At 41.1% G+C, this 14667-nt stretch overlaps 1 protein-coding gene across 4 annotated transcripts in view; it reads right to left on the reverse strand.

Annotated features, from left to right (window-relative positions):
- Window positions 1–14667, reverse strand: part of Cerkl (ceramide kinase like) — a 123621-nt gene that overhangs the window by 65444 nt on the left and 43510 nt on the right. For all 4 annotated transcript variants that reach the window (XR_005877235.1, XR_005877234.1, XR_005877233.1 and 1 more), the window contains exon 3: window positions 1400–1531. Coding sequence is in view for 1 of the 4 variants with exons in the window: in XM_005065118.4 (XP_005065175.1) it covers window positions 1400–1531 (132 nt within the window). In the remaining 3 variants the exon portion in view is untranslated. The remainder of the gene's footprint in view (window positions 1–1399; window positions 1532–14667) is intronic.

Below are 14667 nucleotides of genomic sequence, written 5' to 3' on the forward strand. Positions count from 1 at the left end.
TCCATTGTGAATCATCTGTAAGGCCAAAGTTATAGCCTTTACAAGCTAACTTTTCCACTGTAATTTCAATTAACTCAGAAATTCATTTGACATGTTTCTTTTTCTTTTATTGTTATTTTGTTATTTATTTATTTTTAATAAGACTGGTTTTACTATGTAACTGGCCTCAGACCCATTATCTTCCTCCTCAGTCTCCCTGGTACTAGAATTACAGGCATGGATCCCCATTGTTGAATCCTCTTTAACATTCAAGATGGCAGATGCCTTTGGTGTGACTGAACTTCCCACAAAGCTTCTTTGGGGAGGAACTTCCCTTCTCCCTGAGTGCTTTAAGACACTCCCCGAATTTCAAAGGCCTTCTTCACACTGTGAGACCTTTCACTGTCTATCACAGCTGAGCAAAGCCAGGTCCCTCCTCCAGAAACCTGTCATTAGGACTAGGAGACTCAACTGCACTCTGGGCTTGTCTCCTGAATAGCTTAATTACATAAAAAACTCCACCCACTACAGTGTGCAGCAGATACCCTCTACTGTAGTGAAGCCATATAGAAAGAAAGCCCAGAAAGTTCTGGCTTTACACAGTGTCTACCCTTCCTAGTAGATGTGCATAGTGAGTGTTAATAAATTAGGGGAATTTAGGCGGGCATTGGTGGCACATGCCTTTAATCCCAGCACTCGGGAGGCAGGTGGATCTCTCTGAGTTCGAGACCAGACTAGTCTACAAGAGCTAGTTCCAGGACGTCCTACAAAGCCATAGAGAAACCCTGTCTCGAAAAACAAAAAATAAGCAAAAAAAAAAAAAAAAAGAAAGAAAGAAAGAAACAAAACAAACAAACAAAAAACGAAACAAAACAAAACAAAAAAATCAGAAGAATTTCGTCTCCAAATGCTGAATGTCCAAAAAGACTTTACCAACATTCTTTCTACTAATTTGGGGATTAGCAAATTCCTGTCTTCCTTAGCAAGAAGCTAAGTGAACTCTTATTTTTGAGGATGGATTCAAGCTCCCAGTCTCTCCCAAATCAAGGAAAAGCAGCAGTTTTGTGTTTAATTTTGCCCTAACCAGCAGGGGTCAGGGTCAGAACAGAAACAACCTGAGGGAAGGGGCACAGAAAAACATTAGGCAGAAATATGGTACAGTAAACACTTGGAAGGTTTCAAAAACCATAGTTTGCTTTCAGATAACATCTAGTAACTGTTACTGTGAAAGATCTAAAATATTGCTATTTCCATACAAAATAGCATGATGACAAAGCAAGCTAAGTGAATGACACCCCTGGAGCTGACAATGGGACACAGGAAGAATGCTTTACTGTTCTGAGCAGCTGTTCGTGCTCAGGAAGGAAGACTGTGTGGGCTCCATGTGGAGCGGTAAAGTTACACAGAGAAAATAACTCACTTGTCACATCGGTCTTTATCCCCGCAAGCGTCAGCAGAGGCTCCACCTTCTCAAAATAGACTTGCACAGACTCCTGTCTGTGACTCTGGGGGTTGAGGAAGATCTTTAGGGCCTTTGGCCTGCTTGGGAAACCTAAAGGGAAAATGGGTAAGAAATTGTCCGTCAGAATATCATACACATATCTAAATAGCATTTGTTGCTTGTATCTTAGATTCTTGCTTGAGTGTGTGTGTGTGTGTGTGTGTGTGTGTGTGTGTATGTGTGTGTGTTTAGTCATCTGCTTTCCTAGAGGTGAAACACAATGCTTTCCCTCTTCAAATAAGTCATGCATTATGATGAGCATGTTATTCAGAAAGAAGGGTATAAATAATAGCAACTTGTAGACATGGAAATCAGTACTGATGCACCCTGACCCACTCACAGCTGAGGCACGTCTTTGTGGAAACAGGCTGTGGGCTGTGACAAACAAAAATGTGTATTTCCTTCTCCTTAGATATATATGGACACTGGAACTGAGCACCTAATGATCTCAGGTCTTCCGACATTTGACCTATCCAGTAACTCCAGGGACAGACTGAGCAAGCAGGGGTGAGTCACTGTTATCAACCAGTGCAGTGCCTGCTGGTGACTGAAAGGAGGCCTGAGGTCAGAGTTCAAATCCCAGGAGGTGGCAGGGGAGAAAGCGCTTTTCTCCTGGGGACTGGGAAGGCCTCCCCTCTCAGAGGCCAGTGGTGATGGAGACAGTGGCTGGCGGGCCGCCTCACAGTTGGGACTGAGATTTGATACTGCAATTTTCTGGGCAAGAGGCTTGGCACTGAGAACCCACTTGGAGCAGGTGCAGAGCCAATCATCTGCTGTTAGGAAGGGGTGGGAGCCAAAAGAAAGCTGACAACCATTTCTTTCATGGTAAGCTGCTTCAGAAGAGAGTGTTTTAACGTTACAAAAGAAGTTAGCATTCGTTTCTAATAAAACCATTGCTGAAGATAAATGGGAGAAAATGTCCGTTTGTATCAAACTCTTGTGTTTCATGCTTCACTTAGGGAGAATATTTTCCTCTCTTATATTTGACGTAATAAAAATCTTTGACCAGCACATACTGTTGGAATTCAGGGAGGAATGGACAGAGCCATGCTCAAGCCTTTGGACATTCTCAAGAAACCTTTGGAACCTCTGTTTGATGAGAAGCCCCGTGGCTCTCCAGATCACACATGAGACCGTCCATGCCTCAGTCTTCCAAGGTCTTGTATTTGAGTGAGCACTGAGAATCCTAGCGTGTAGCTGCTGGCTGCCAGGCCTCCTGCATCTCTCACCATCATGCCTCCGGTACAGGGTTCTGGCACCTGTTCCCTGAGTGCTCCGCCCTGGTTCGAATAGCCCTGGGTGGGAGTGTATGGGGTGGGAGCTGGGGGGTTATGGGGTAGTGTTACTTCTTAGGAGTCTGGAAAAGCCCCCTTGGAGAAAGTAGTATCTGAGTAGGGCATTTCCCCTCCACCTAGAATGTCTTCCCCTATTACTCTGTAATTCATTAACTGTCTGCCCATGAGATTCTACCTGACACCAGCCTACCTGAACACACAGAGCTGTGTTAATACAACAAAGACTTTTCTGGAGGTGTCTCAACTCCCTTATGACAACTCCATCCATTACACTGCATCAGATGCCAAAGCTGGGCCTTCTTCACTCAGGTGGTTTTGTTTCTGTTTCAAACATGCCCTTTTTTTTTTAAAAAAAAAAAGTAAAATTCTACCATTCATTTTTCAAGACTGGTTCCAAACTCCACATCCTCCCAGGAGCCTTTCTTTGTCATCCCCAGAATCCATCCATTTGGCCGCTTTGTGCCCAATTTACTCCAGGCTCGTCTGTTACCTGGTTCTTGAACCATTTATACAAAAGTCTCTGACAGAACATCTTGGGACTCCTACTAACCGACCACAGCACAGTTAAAAAATGGGAGACTTGACAGTAATACATTATACTATACTGGGTTTTTTTAAACATTCAACTTGACAGGCTACATGGACAGTAAGCAAATGATGAAAAGGGAATTTTTGTCTTAGAATAATAATAGATATATGAGGCATTCCAAAGTTAGAAAAATCTTATTTTTAGACATTAGAAAAAAATGATTCAGGCAAGAAGTAACCAGAGCCAGAATCATCTGGTGACAATTAGGGAAGGCTATTTACATATCCCTAAACTCTGTCCCTTTACAAGACCCTGAAGCAACTGCAGCTGCAAGCCCTGAGAGACTCTGGATCCGATGAGAAGAATGTTGCCTTCTCTTACCCAGGTTCTAAGCAGGCAAACTCCTGATTTGCTCTCACTAAACCATGACAGAGCCAGGATCTGGCTTTAAACTTCGGCACAACAGTCAGAAACAATGCCTTGGTCCATCTGCGTTGAGTGGGACATTTCCTTTGGTAAACAGACAGTACCCACACAATTGGTATCAAAAAACCTGACTTTAATTTGCCCATTTTCCTATTATTCTAATTTCCTCACTAACACCTCCATATCTATTGTGTAGCATGTAGAAGCAGGGTATCTGAGGCTCCATTTAATGAATCCCATATCCTCAAGGTGACATCCTAATTGCAGAATATAACAAATAAGGGAACTCACTGTAGGTTAAAAGATATCTGATATAAGGATAAAATTGCAGCATAGTAGAGCAAGAGAGAAGGCAGAGGTGAAGGTGATTCCCTGGATGGGGACAGTCAGGTCCCCCAGAATGTTACAGGGATTCCCAGGAACTTTGATTTTGTTGCTTAGAAATATATGCATGGTGAATTTTGAGCAAAGCAGCAATATATCCTTTGGGTTTTCAAGGCTTACTCTGGTCTCTACATAGAAGGTGAACATATTAGGACAACAGGAAAATAAAGTCAGCACAGCTGGGTAACATTCTGAGTAGAAGACAATTGTTCTTGGACTGGAGAGGGTACAACAGATGTTGAAACAAATATTAGATTTTACATATATTTTTGAAGTGGAACTGGTCAGAAGTTATATCCTTTAGATAAGACCCTGGAATAAAAGTGTCCTGATGAGTCAGAGGTGGATAGATAGGGGGGAAACAGGAGGAAATCGGGCAGGTGAGTTAGGAAGACTAAAGGAAACGGGTTGCAGAGAGGGGGCTTGAAATCGAGAGTGGGAGCACTGCGGGTGGTAGAAATGAGAAGCCAAGACTTTAAACAAGCTCCATGTGATGCTAATGGGCTCTGGGGTACATTATGAGTGTGTACATGGTGAGTTACGAATATAAACATGTACAAGGTATTGTTGTTCATATCTATAATCCCAAGACCCAAGAGGCAAGGGCAAGAGAATCGTTGTGAGTTCAGGACCCCCTCGGACTCCATAAAGGGGTCTGGGTCAGTCAGAGCTGTATGGTGAGATCCTTTCAAAAAGAACAGCAATTGTGGAAAATTATTATGGGATGGTGTGAATAAAGTAAAACACTCAAGAGCTTTGAAGGAATGGACACCACTCCCAGCATAGTATAGCAGAGTAACTGCCAATAGCTTTAGTCTTTAAGAGTTTTAAAAAAGGAAAAAGAATGACCCATTGCTAACTGGAGGACTGATGGATTGGTGTCAGGGTTCAGTGCTTTTAGGGGTGGAGGGAGAGGGGCAGAAGCAGCATCCTCACAGTATCTCCCAGGATGAATGGTTCAGAGAGGCCGTCACCCCGTGAAAGGACTGCAGGGGGAGCTGTAGGCCCTCGGGAGAGCTGGGTCACTCTGAAGGCAAGAATGGATCCAAACATTCATGTGTGGGGGGTGATAGGCAGGAAAAATGCAGACTCTGTTCATGGTGGACCATTCATCCCAGAGGACAGAGTGGAGGTGTCTGCAGTTGAGAGGAGCAAGGAACAGTGCTGGGTTAGGCTTGCAGAGCTCCACAGGATGGTGTCAGTAACACAGAGTCTCCTGTGGTTCTGGAGTAGAAACAGCACTGTTTAAGGTTCTGACAGAAGTGGGGCTCTGAACCTTGCTCCTCGGCCACAGAGGAAACCTGCAGAGGAGCAATGTTGACTAAGCTAGAGGCCTCCACAGCCTGCTCAACTGACTGCACTCTCCAAACCTGAATATAGATCCCTGTGAGGTCTTAGGGCTGTGCTTCCCTTTGCCCCAGGAGTCCTCAGTGGAAATGTGTATCTGAGACCCTTAGTAGACAATGAAAGCCCAAACAAGGGACAGATTTCAAAATCTCCTTAATCTGCCAGTTCCAGGACACCTAGCTTCCCTCCTGCGAGGCAAACACGGATAAGGAATCCTTCCAGAAATACATGTACATGCACGCACGCACACACACACACACACACACACACACACACACACACACTGCATACATATTCTAAGTCAGGACACGTCTTGTTTCCTTTCAGTGTGTTGATTTTAAAGAGAATTTCAGGGACTATTGGAATGACTCATTGGTTAAAGCACCCACCTCTTCTGATGACCTGGGTTGGATCCTTCTACGCTTTGACAAAGGACATGTAATTAAGAGGTCTATTCCATTCTGGTTTCAATGCAGCATTGTCTTAGGAAAGAGGCTGGAAAACTGCCAATATTTAAGGGCTACTTCCATTTTTCTATGAGCTGGTATTTCATGTCAATTTTTCCAAGTGTCTTCTGTGTGTTTTCTTGGTTGTGTTAGTTAGAATAGTGGCTTGGCATGAGGGAAAAATTATTATTGCTTGTTGTATGAGTTAGAAAGACATATTTCACAGTGTCCTTTTTTCTTGGGTTTTTATTCCTGGCATTTTCTTCATGCTGAAATTTCTCGGTTGTATAAAATTACCACTGAGTTTTTCTAGCATTTATTCTATGGCCTCTGAATCTTATGTTATATTCAGAAAGCTTTTGAGACTTTAAAACCCTCCATTTTTAATGCTTTTGTGATCTTACTTTCATATTTTTAAAAATCTTATCTAATTGAAATGTGCAGGCAAATGGATGGCACTAGAAGAAACCATCCTGAGTGAGGTAACCCAGTCACAAAAAGACAAACATGGTATGTACTTTTTCATATATGGATTTTAGACAGGGGAGTGCCAGTCTACAATCCCATGATCAGAGAGTCTGGGAAACAAAACCTTCATCCAATGACTGATGGAAGCAGAGGCAGACTCCCACAGCAAAACACTGAGCTGAACTCAAGGAAACAAGTGACAGAAAGGGAGGACTGATGAGAAAAGGAGTTAAGACTGGGCTGATTTAACCCACAGAAACAGCTGACCTGAACAAGGGAGAGCTCTTAAATCCCAGACTGATGGCTGGGAATCCAGCATGGGACTGATCAAGAGCCCCTGAATGTGGGTGTCAGTGAGGAGGCCTAGACAATCTATGGGGCCTTGGGCAATAGATCAGTATTTATCCCTGGCATACAAATGGACTTTGGGTGCCCAGCCCACAATGAAAGATATTCTCTCAGCCTGGACTCTCGGGGGACAGTCTAGGCCCTGCCCTGGATGAAATGACAGACTATAGACACCCCCATGAAGTGCCTCACCATCCCTGGGTAAAGAAAAGGGTATGGGGAGGATTGGTGGGAGGGCGTGGGAGGAGGGAGGGAAGGGAGAGGGACCTGGGATTGACATGTAAGCAATCTTGTTTCTAATTTAAATTTAAATTTTAAAAAAGGTAACCTAAAAATCTTATCTGAAATTAATTTTGGTAAATGCAATAAAATGGGAATTTCACTTTATTTTTTTTTCCAGTTGGCCATCCATCTGACCATACCTCATTTACTAACTGATCAGTTGTTTCCCACAGAGTCTGTTTGGTTTTAGTTATTCATTTTGGGGATTCTGTTTTGAGCTGGGGTTTAAACTCAGGGCCTGGGTCTCGTGCACATGAAGCATAAGCTTATCCCTGAGCCACAAGTCGAGCCCCGTTCCACAGAGTTCAGTGCTGCTCTTAGATGCACACAGTGCTGAAAGTATCTGTACCTGTTGAGTTGTGTAGTCTGATGTCCATCAACCCAAATGCCAGTATCCCTTTGCTGGGGTTGTTGTAGATGCCGTTTGGGCCCTCACATATGCTAAGTGCTTGCTTGAGTTGTACCCCACACAATCATTAAAATCAATTTACCTAGCACCATAAATCCTTCTGGTACCTTCTAGGGTTACATTAAAATAAAATTACCTTAAAGATTTTATGATGCTCAATTTCTTTTACACAAAAACACATACTTCTGAATAATTAGTTCTTCTTTATCCCTTACTGCCATGCTATTTTCAGATAAATGCTAAACAGCTGTACTATTTTATCTTTCCTGTCAATATAACGTTCCTCCCATTCATCTACTTACTTTACATTGGCTACAGAAATCAAAACTATCGATTTCTGCACACAATCTATATTTAATTCTCCCACTTTCCATCATAGCTTTTTCCCTGTAACCCTTAGATTTTCTAGGTTAACAATTACTTTTATCAGCAATAAAGATCGTTTTACACTTCCTCTTTCCAACTGTTTTGAGAACTCTGCTTGCTCCAGATTCCCTATGCAGTGGTTGGTCCCACCTGTGTAGGTCCTGTCTAGCCATGCTGAATAAAAAAGACAACCTTGTCAACTCTAGAATCTAAGAGGAATACCTTAGGGTTTTTCCACAGAGGCTTCTGAATCAGACACATATTATCATGATACTGACATAAACATCTAGGCTAATTCCTAGCATTCAGAACAATGATGATCCCAGTTTTCCCCTTGTATTGTCAGGCTGATATTGACTTCCTGAACACACTATAAATAAAATCCCAGTGTTGCCTCTTTCCTTGGCAACATTATGTCCTCTGATAGTCAGAAATATCCTTTTGATTGCAGCAACTCATTTCTGAATTCCCATATTGGTTCATATATTGATATCTGATTCAGTAAGGTGGGTCTGCTTGTAAAATGTCCAATTGGAGTGAACAACTCTCATTTACCCATGGGAAAGTATACTTAAGATAAAGCTTCTGAATTCACAGAGTCCAAGGCATACCAAGGCAGGAAGCAGGCATCACTAGGTGTGAATGCTTTGGCTTCTCCTCCTTGGTCCACAGAACACATAGATTATTGGGGTTGGAACTACAAATTCTGCTGATAGAACAAACGTGATTTTCCTCTGTCTAGAATACAGTGTAGAGCAACGGGCACAGGTAAAGCTATTGAAATCCATCATTAGCCAATTGCCTCACTTCATTTGACATCAACGACCCGCTTGTAGAGAATTCAAGTACTTTGAACTGAACCTTCAGGGTTCTACAGAGGTGGTATTAGGAACATGGTAAATGGGAACGCAGACCTACATCCAGGGTATGTCTCAGAAATGAAACAGTATCCTTATACAAGAGTGGGGTGCAATGTAATTGGCATAATCAACATGCTACCCAGTGATTGGCTAGTTCCCCTGGGACAAGGCACCACATGTAGGACCCCAAGCCGATACATTCCCAGTTAAGGATGATGGGGTCTAATCCATCATGGTGGTGAGTAAGTGGCGCTGGTTGCTAACTCTGTGCTTCTCCCATGTTTGTAACAGTGCCACTTGGTTCCTACATCTATCAAGTACTCGCCCCTGTAATGATGGAGATCCACATCTATGAAATGCACCATGCTATCTTCTCCACAGAATGAATTCTCTTTGCCAGATGTTTCCGTGGAAAAGACATATTCATTCCTTTTACGTGGAAGTCTGCTTTATGCTTCATCCTTACTGACTGTTAGGATAATCAATCTCTTAACTGCCATCCATGCACTCAGGCCATCCCTTCTTGACAGTAAGTAGTAGATGTCTGAGATGTGTCCATCTGTAATCTTCCTTTCTATGTTCCCTGCTTTCTTTTTAGGAAAAATTTTTGATTTAGGTTGTAACTCTCTGGCAGCTCACTCTTCCCTGTAAAATGGAGAACTGTCTAATCTCACTCATCTTCACTTGCTCTGGTTAAAGGCATTTACGACTTTCTTTGAAAACTGGTAATTACAAATTAAGCAATTATCCTGCCTTTTAAATTGGTCCTGTGTTTCTAAGAAGCAAAATATCCCACGTTGCAGAGGCCACATCCTCTTCACAGAAGGATGGTGCTAGTTCAGATAAAAAGGCTGAACTGACATCTCCAGGTTACCCCTAATTAATTAGATGAGGCAGAAGTGACTGGGGCATCTCAAAAGCATTATGTGAATTATATTTCAGATTATCTATCTATCTATCTATTTATTTAAAGTTTATTTTACATTCCAAACAGAGTTTGCCCTCCCACCCCTCCTCCCACATCCCCCAACTCACACCCCCAAACACTCCTCCCAAAGGATATGACCACCCATGGGGAGTTAACAAAGCCTGGCACATTAAGTTGAGGCAGGACCAAGTCTCTTCCCCCTTCATTAAGGCTGAGCATGACATCCTACCCGGGCTCTACAAGCAAGCCCACGTACCAGGGTTATATCCTGGTCCTACTGCCTGGAGCCCCTCAAACTATACAACTGTCTCTCACATGCAGAGGGCCTAGGTTCGGGACCATGGAAGCTCCACAACTGTCCGTTTAGAGTTCATAAGTTTTCACCAGTTTGGATCAGCTATCTCTGTAGATTTCCCTTTCATATCATGTAATATTTATTGAGAGATTCTCCTGCAGACCCTAAGAACTACTGGGAATCTACTTGTTTTAAATGGAAACAGTGCAACAGAAGGATCTGGTTGTTACATGTTTAACTAAAGCATCACTTTTGCCTCACCAAAGTGGGCAGTTATCCTCACATGCCACCTGCCATAACATGAAGTACACAGTGCCATTTATAGTTTTATCTGAAACAGCCTCTCAGTCTTTTGACCAGAACCAAGGGAAATTTTATCTGAAATCTCAAAAATGAATCCTATTAAGTTTTTACTGGAAACCCAGTTTCATATACTCCAAGTTTTGTATTCAGAGGACAGAAGAATAGGCTAGATGGTACCCTGAAGAAGCTACTGGGGATATAGTATAATCACAGAACTGCTCTAGGCATCAGCCAGCTTCTCATTAGAAAGAACCAGTCTAGCCAAGCAGAGATGGCACATGCCTTTAATCCCAAGCATTTGGGAGGTAAAGGCAGGCAGATCTCTGTGAGTTTGATGCCAGCCTAGTCTACAAAGCAAGTTCCAGGACAGCCAGAATTGTTACAGAGAAACCCTGTCTTAACAAAAGAAAACAACAACAACAACAACAACAATAATAATAATAATAATAATAATAATAATAATAATAATAATAATAAAAACAGAAAGAACCACTCTAGAGATAGTGCACCAGGATTTCCGGAGGCCAGCAATCTGTGTTTAGACAAGTTATTCTAGTAACCCTTATACCCACTAAAGTGTCCACAGGACCAATAGGCTGGGCTCTTATTTAAGAAAACACAACAGCTATGGAAAGAAAGGGAATATCATTTTAAATAAGTGAAAGATTCTTAATAAAAATTAAAAATACATAATTGAAAACAGGAACTTTTTGATATGGACCAGAGATAATAAACAATTTTGGTGGGTAACAGTATCTGGGTTTTTATGAAATGTTTGGTTTTAAAGGTTTACTTCAAAGTATTCAGTAGAAATTATAATGTCTACAATTTGCTTTGTAACAAATTGATACATTTACCACAAACATAGGAAAGCATGAGGAGCTATAAAATCAAGGTGATGGAAATACAGGTGCTGTTCCAGTTTTATTTCTGTTGCTGTTATAAAATACCCAGACACCAAAGCAACATAGGAAGGAGAGGGTTTGTTTAGCTTATAGTCCATTATTGTAAGAAAGTCACAATGACAAATACTTCTTTTCCATTTCCTGGTAGCACACACCATCATTTGAGAGACTGGAAATATATTTATTTGGTCATTACAATTACTCTTGTGTTAGTAGGACTGAATCCCCTCGAGTCAAAAGCTTTGGGTTATGCTTTCTGCTATGTTCAATAGACATAGGAAAGTTATCTGGCACATAAAGATGCACAACAAATACATATACATATATATTCAGAAATAAAAAGAGAACATCTATAAAACTGAGGTTTCAATTACAGAAAGCCAATTAAAGAAATTAACACTGACCAACTGAAACAGAATCATTTTCAAGTTGCTGTGGTGTAAAACAGATAAAAATCATAAAGCATTTATGTTAATTCCTAAAATAAAATGAAAAGGCTAAGATAAATACCTGATGGAAAACCAAAGATTTATCAAAAACAGGTTTTTGACAGACATCCAAGCTCGTTGGAAGTTGTATTAACCATAGGAAAGGTAATGACTTCTTTACTACTAGGTTAATGCAACTCAGCCTGTATCTCATACTAATCCTCTGTATCTATGATGATAAAATGATAGAAAATATTTAAGAGCTAGCAAATTCTTTTTTAAATTATCAGCAGCATGGGAAATAGATACTGGTCCTTTTTTATCAAAACCTAAATTAGTTCACATTCCAGAAACAAACAAATCATCAGTTCTAATACAAAGTGGGCAGCAGAGCTGGAGTGCATTGCTATCCTTAGTCACAATGCAGCCTCTTCAATCCCTGTCTCAGACTCAGTGTGATGTCCTCAGCTCCACTGGGCATTCAGCCTTCATCATCTCATGATGGCTGAGAAGCAGGTGGCCAAGAGGATGGCACTGATAAGCAATGGAGCCAAGGCAAAATTCACCACTTAATGCTGCCAGATGATTCCACCAGCCTACTTCTCCATGAAAATTACTGTAACGATGTAAAAACATTTCAAGATGCTGAAACTTTGAATGTGAGGCTGGTAAGGCATAAGAAAAGGAACGACTCACAGGACAGATAACCAAAAGGGACCTAGTTTATTTTTTGTTGAGAGAATGGACATGCCTTCTGGACTAAACAGAAACCTTTTCACATGGGGTATAGAAACACTGTGAGGATGTATGTGAGATCAGCAACTACACAGAAACCAACTATTAATACTATAGGATGCTGCAACACCAGGCCTCAGAGTAGGGATCTCCTCCAGGGACAGACTGATAAATATGAAACTGTACTGAGACATTTAAATCCCCACCCTTAGGAAAAAAATGAATTTCACAGCAGCAGTGATAACTTATACATAACTGTACAATGGTGTAAGCATATTCCCTGTAGATAATCCAAGATTTAAATAGGAGCACGAGTCAACATTAATATGCAACTGCCTGGATTCACAGTCCCTTGGTAACCTCTCAATTCATACTCTGGAGTAGAGACCTTTTTAGCACGCCAGTTTGCAATGAACCAGCAGTGTAAAACAGAATGGCCAACTGCTCCTCTGTTAGTAACAAATGTGCTAATATGTACTAGTTTAAACTTGATCTATCAGTGAGTCAATGAACCATGAAGGGTGGGGGTTAATCAGGGTGTTCTCCAAACAAAGGCTCCTGAGAGCTGCAGGGACGCCACCCCCAGACTCACATCTGTGCTGTTTTGAGTTCTCTGTGATGGAAAGGGCCTGGTGCTCAACACAGTTAAGAGACCAGAATCTAGTCTTGTAGACATTCACAACTGTTTCACACAGGAAAGAAAACAAGTGGTTAGGAAGATAAAGTCCAAACAGGAGAAACAAACTCCTCGTTGCCATACTGCTTAAGAGCTTCTGATAGCAAACTGTACCCTGTTAATGAGTAACAGGGTGGTAAAAGCATTTCACGGAAGATCTGACTAGTTCCCAGCAGGACTCAGAGGTGGTGACATTCTATCTTAGGCGATTTATACTAAAATGCATTGATTTCCCTTTATTGTCAAACAAAAGCATATGTGTACTGATTTTTACTCCCAGAGATATAAATAATTCTAATGTCACAGTTTGACTTAAAGTAAAAATAAATTCACATATAGTTTGCCAGTATAAACAAATCTCTCTTTCTAACAGTTAACATGAAGGGAACAGCAATTAACAGAAGGATCGCCTGCCTGGGGGATGATCACCTCAGTACTTCAAGATTTAGGTAACAAGGGATCCAACACCAATTAGATCCAGGGTGAACAAGCCAGATAGGAGAGACAGAAGGGAGCAGGTCACCCAATAGACCAAGCTGCTTTTTACCAACCTTTGGATCAGTTAAAATAATTAGCATTTAAATACAATTAACATCCAAAGAATCTAATTTAATGGCATAACTGGACATTCAATCACTCACCAAAGTAGGAAATTATAAAATAACAGATAATAATTTCATGAATGTTTCTAATTTAATGATTTAATCACATTGTAAAGGTTTCCTAAAGTACCCTCTCTGGATCGTTTGTGAGCACTGTAACTGAGTGACTTTTTTTTTTTTTTTTTTTGGTTTCGAGAGAGGGTTTCTCTGTATTGTTTTGGAGGCTGTCCTGGAACTCGCTCTGTAGACCAGGCTGGCCTCAAACTCACAAAGATCCGCCTTCCTCTGCCTCCCGAGTGCTGGGATTAAAGGCATGCACCACCAACGCCTGGCTGAGAGTGACTTTTAAAGAAATGTTCTCAATAATCTGCAAGATCTCAAAAGTGCATCTACCTAGCAAAGGAACACCCAAGTGAAGAGGTAGCAGCGTACAGAATGGGAAAATCTTGTCACCCACACATCAGATGGGGGCTAATACCCACATTATGGAGTGAACTCCAAAATTCAAACACTAAAAACAAACATTCCAATCAATAAACAAACAAACTGAATATGCAACTGTAGAAAGAAGAAAATACAAATGGCGGGTAAATAGTTTTCTTTTTTAATTGATGTTGGGATGCCTGTGCCCAATTAATACATTTTAAGAATCAGAGGACCAGCGAATCTGCTGTGAAATAAACTCTTCTAAAACAAACAGGACACAAGATAGTAGGGTAGAGGGGTGGTTTTGCAAGGAGTTGTGCAGAGTCATGGGAGTTAAGTCTGGCGAAAAACACAAAAGAAAAAGCAAAATTGTTTTACGTCCTTAGCTATCAGGGAAATGCAAACAACAATTGGAGCTTAGTGACCTAGTGCTTGCCTAGTTATCAGGAGGGAGTGACCAAGAGTCACAAAGCCCTGATTTGGTTACTGGCTGAAGAAAATCAACATTGTAACATGTCCAAGCAACCTTAAATGGAATTGAATATCCAATAAAAGACATTATAGAAATAATGAGAGGCAGAAACAGAACTTAGAATATTCACAAAGTGCATAGTCATTTATTGGAGCAGAAATTGTAAAAAAAAAAAAGCAGTGATAGAGAAATGAAAAAGTGATAAGTTTTACTTCTTGGAGAAAAAAATAAAAAATCAAACAATAAACAAATTTGAT

The sequence above is a fragment of the Mesocricetus auratus genome, unplaced genomic scaffold (genome assembly GCF_017639785.1).
Source record: "Mesocricetus auratus isolate SY011 unplaced genomic scaffold, BCM_Maur_2.0 Super-Scaffold_100004, whole genome shotgun sequence".
In the NCBI taxonomy this organism is placed as follows: domain Eukaryota; kingdom Metazoa; phylum Chordata; class Mammalia; order Rodentia; family Cricetidae; genus Mesocricetus; species Mesocricetus auratus.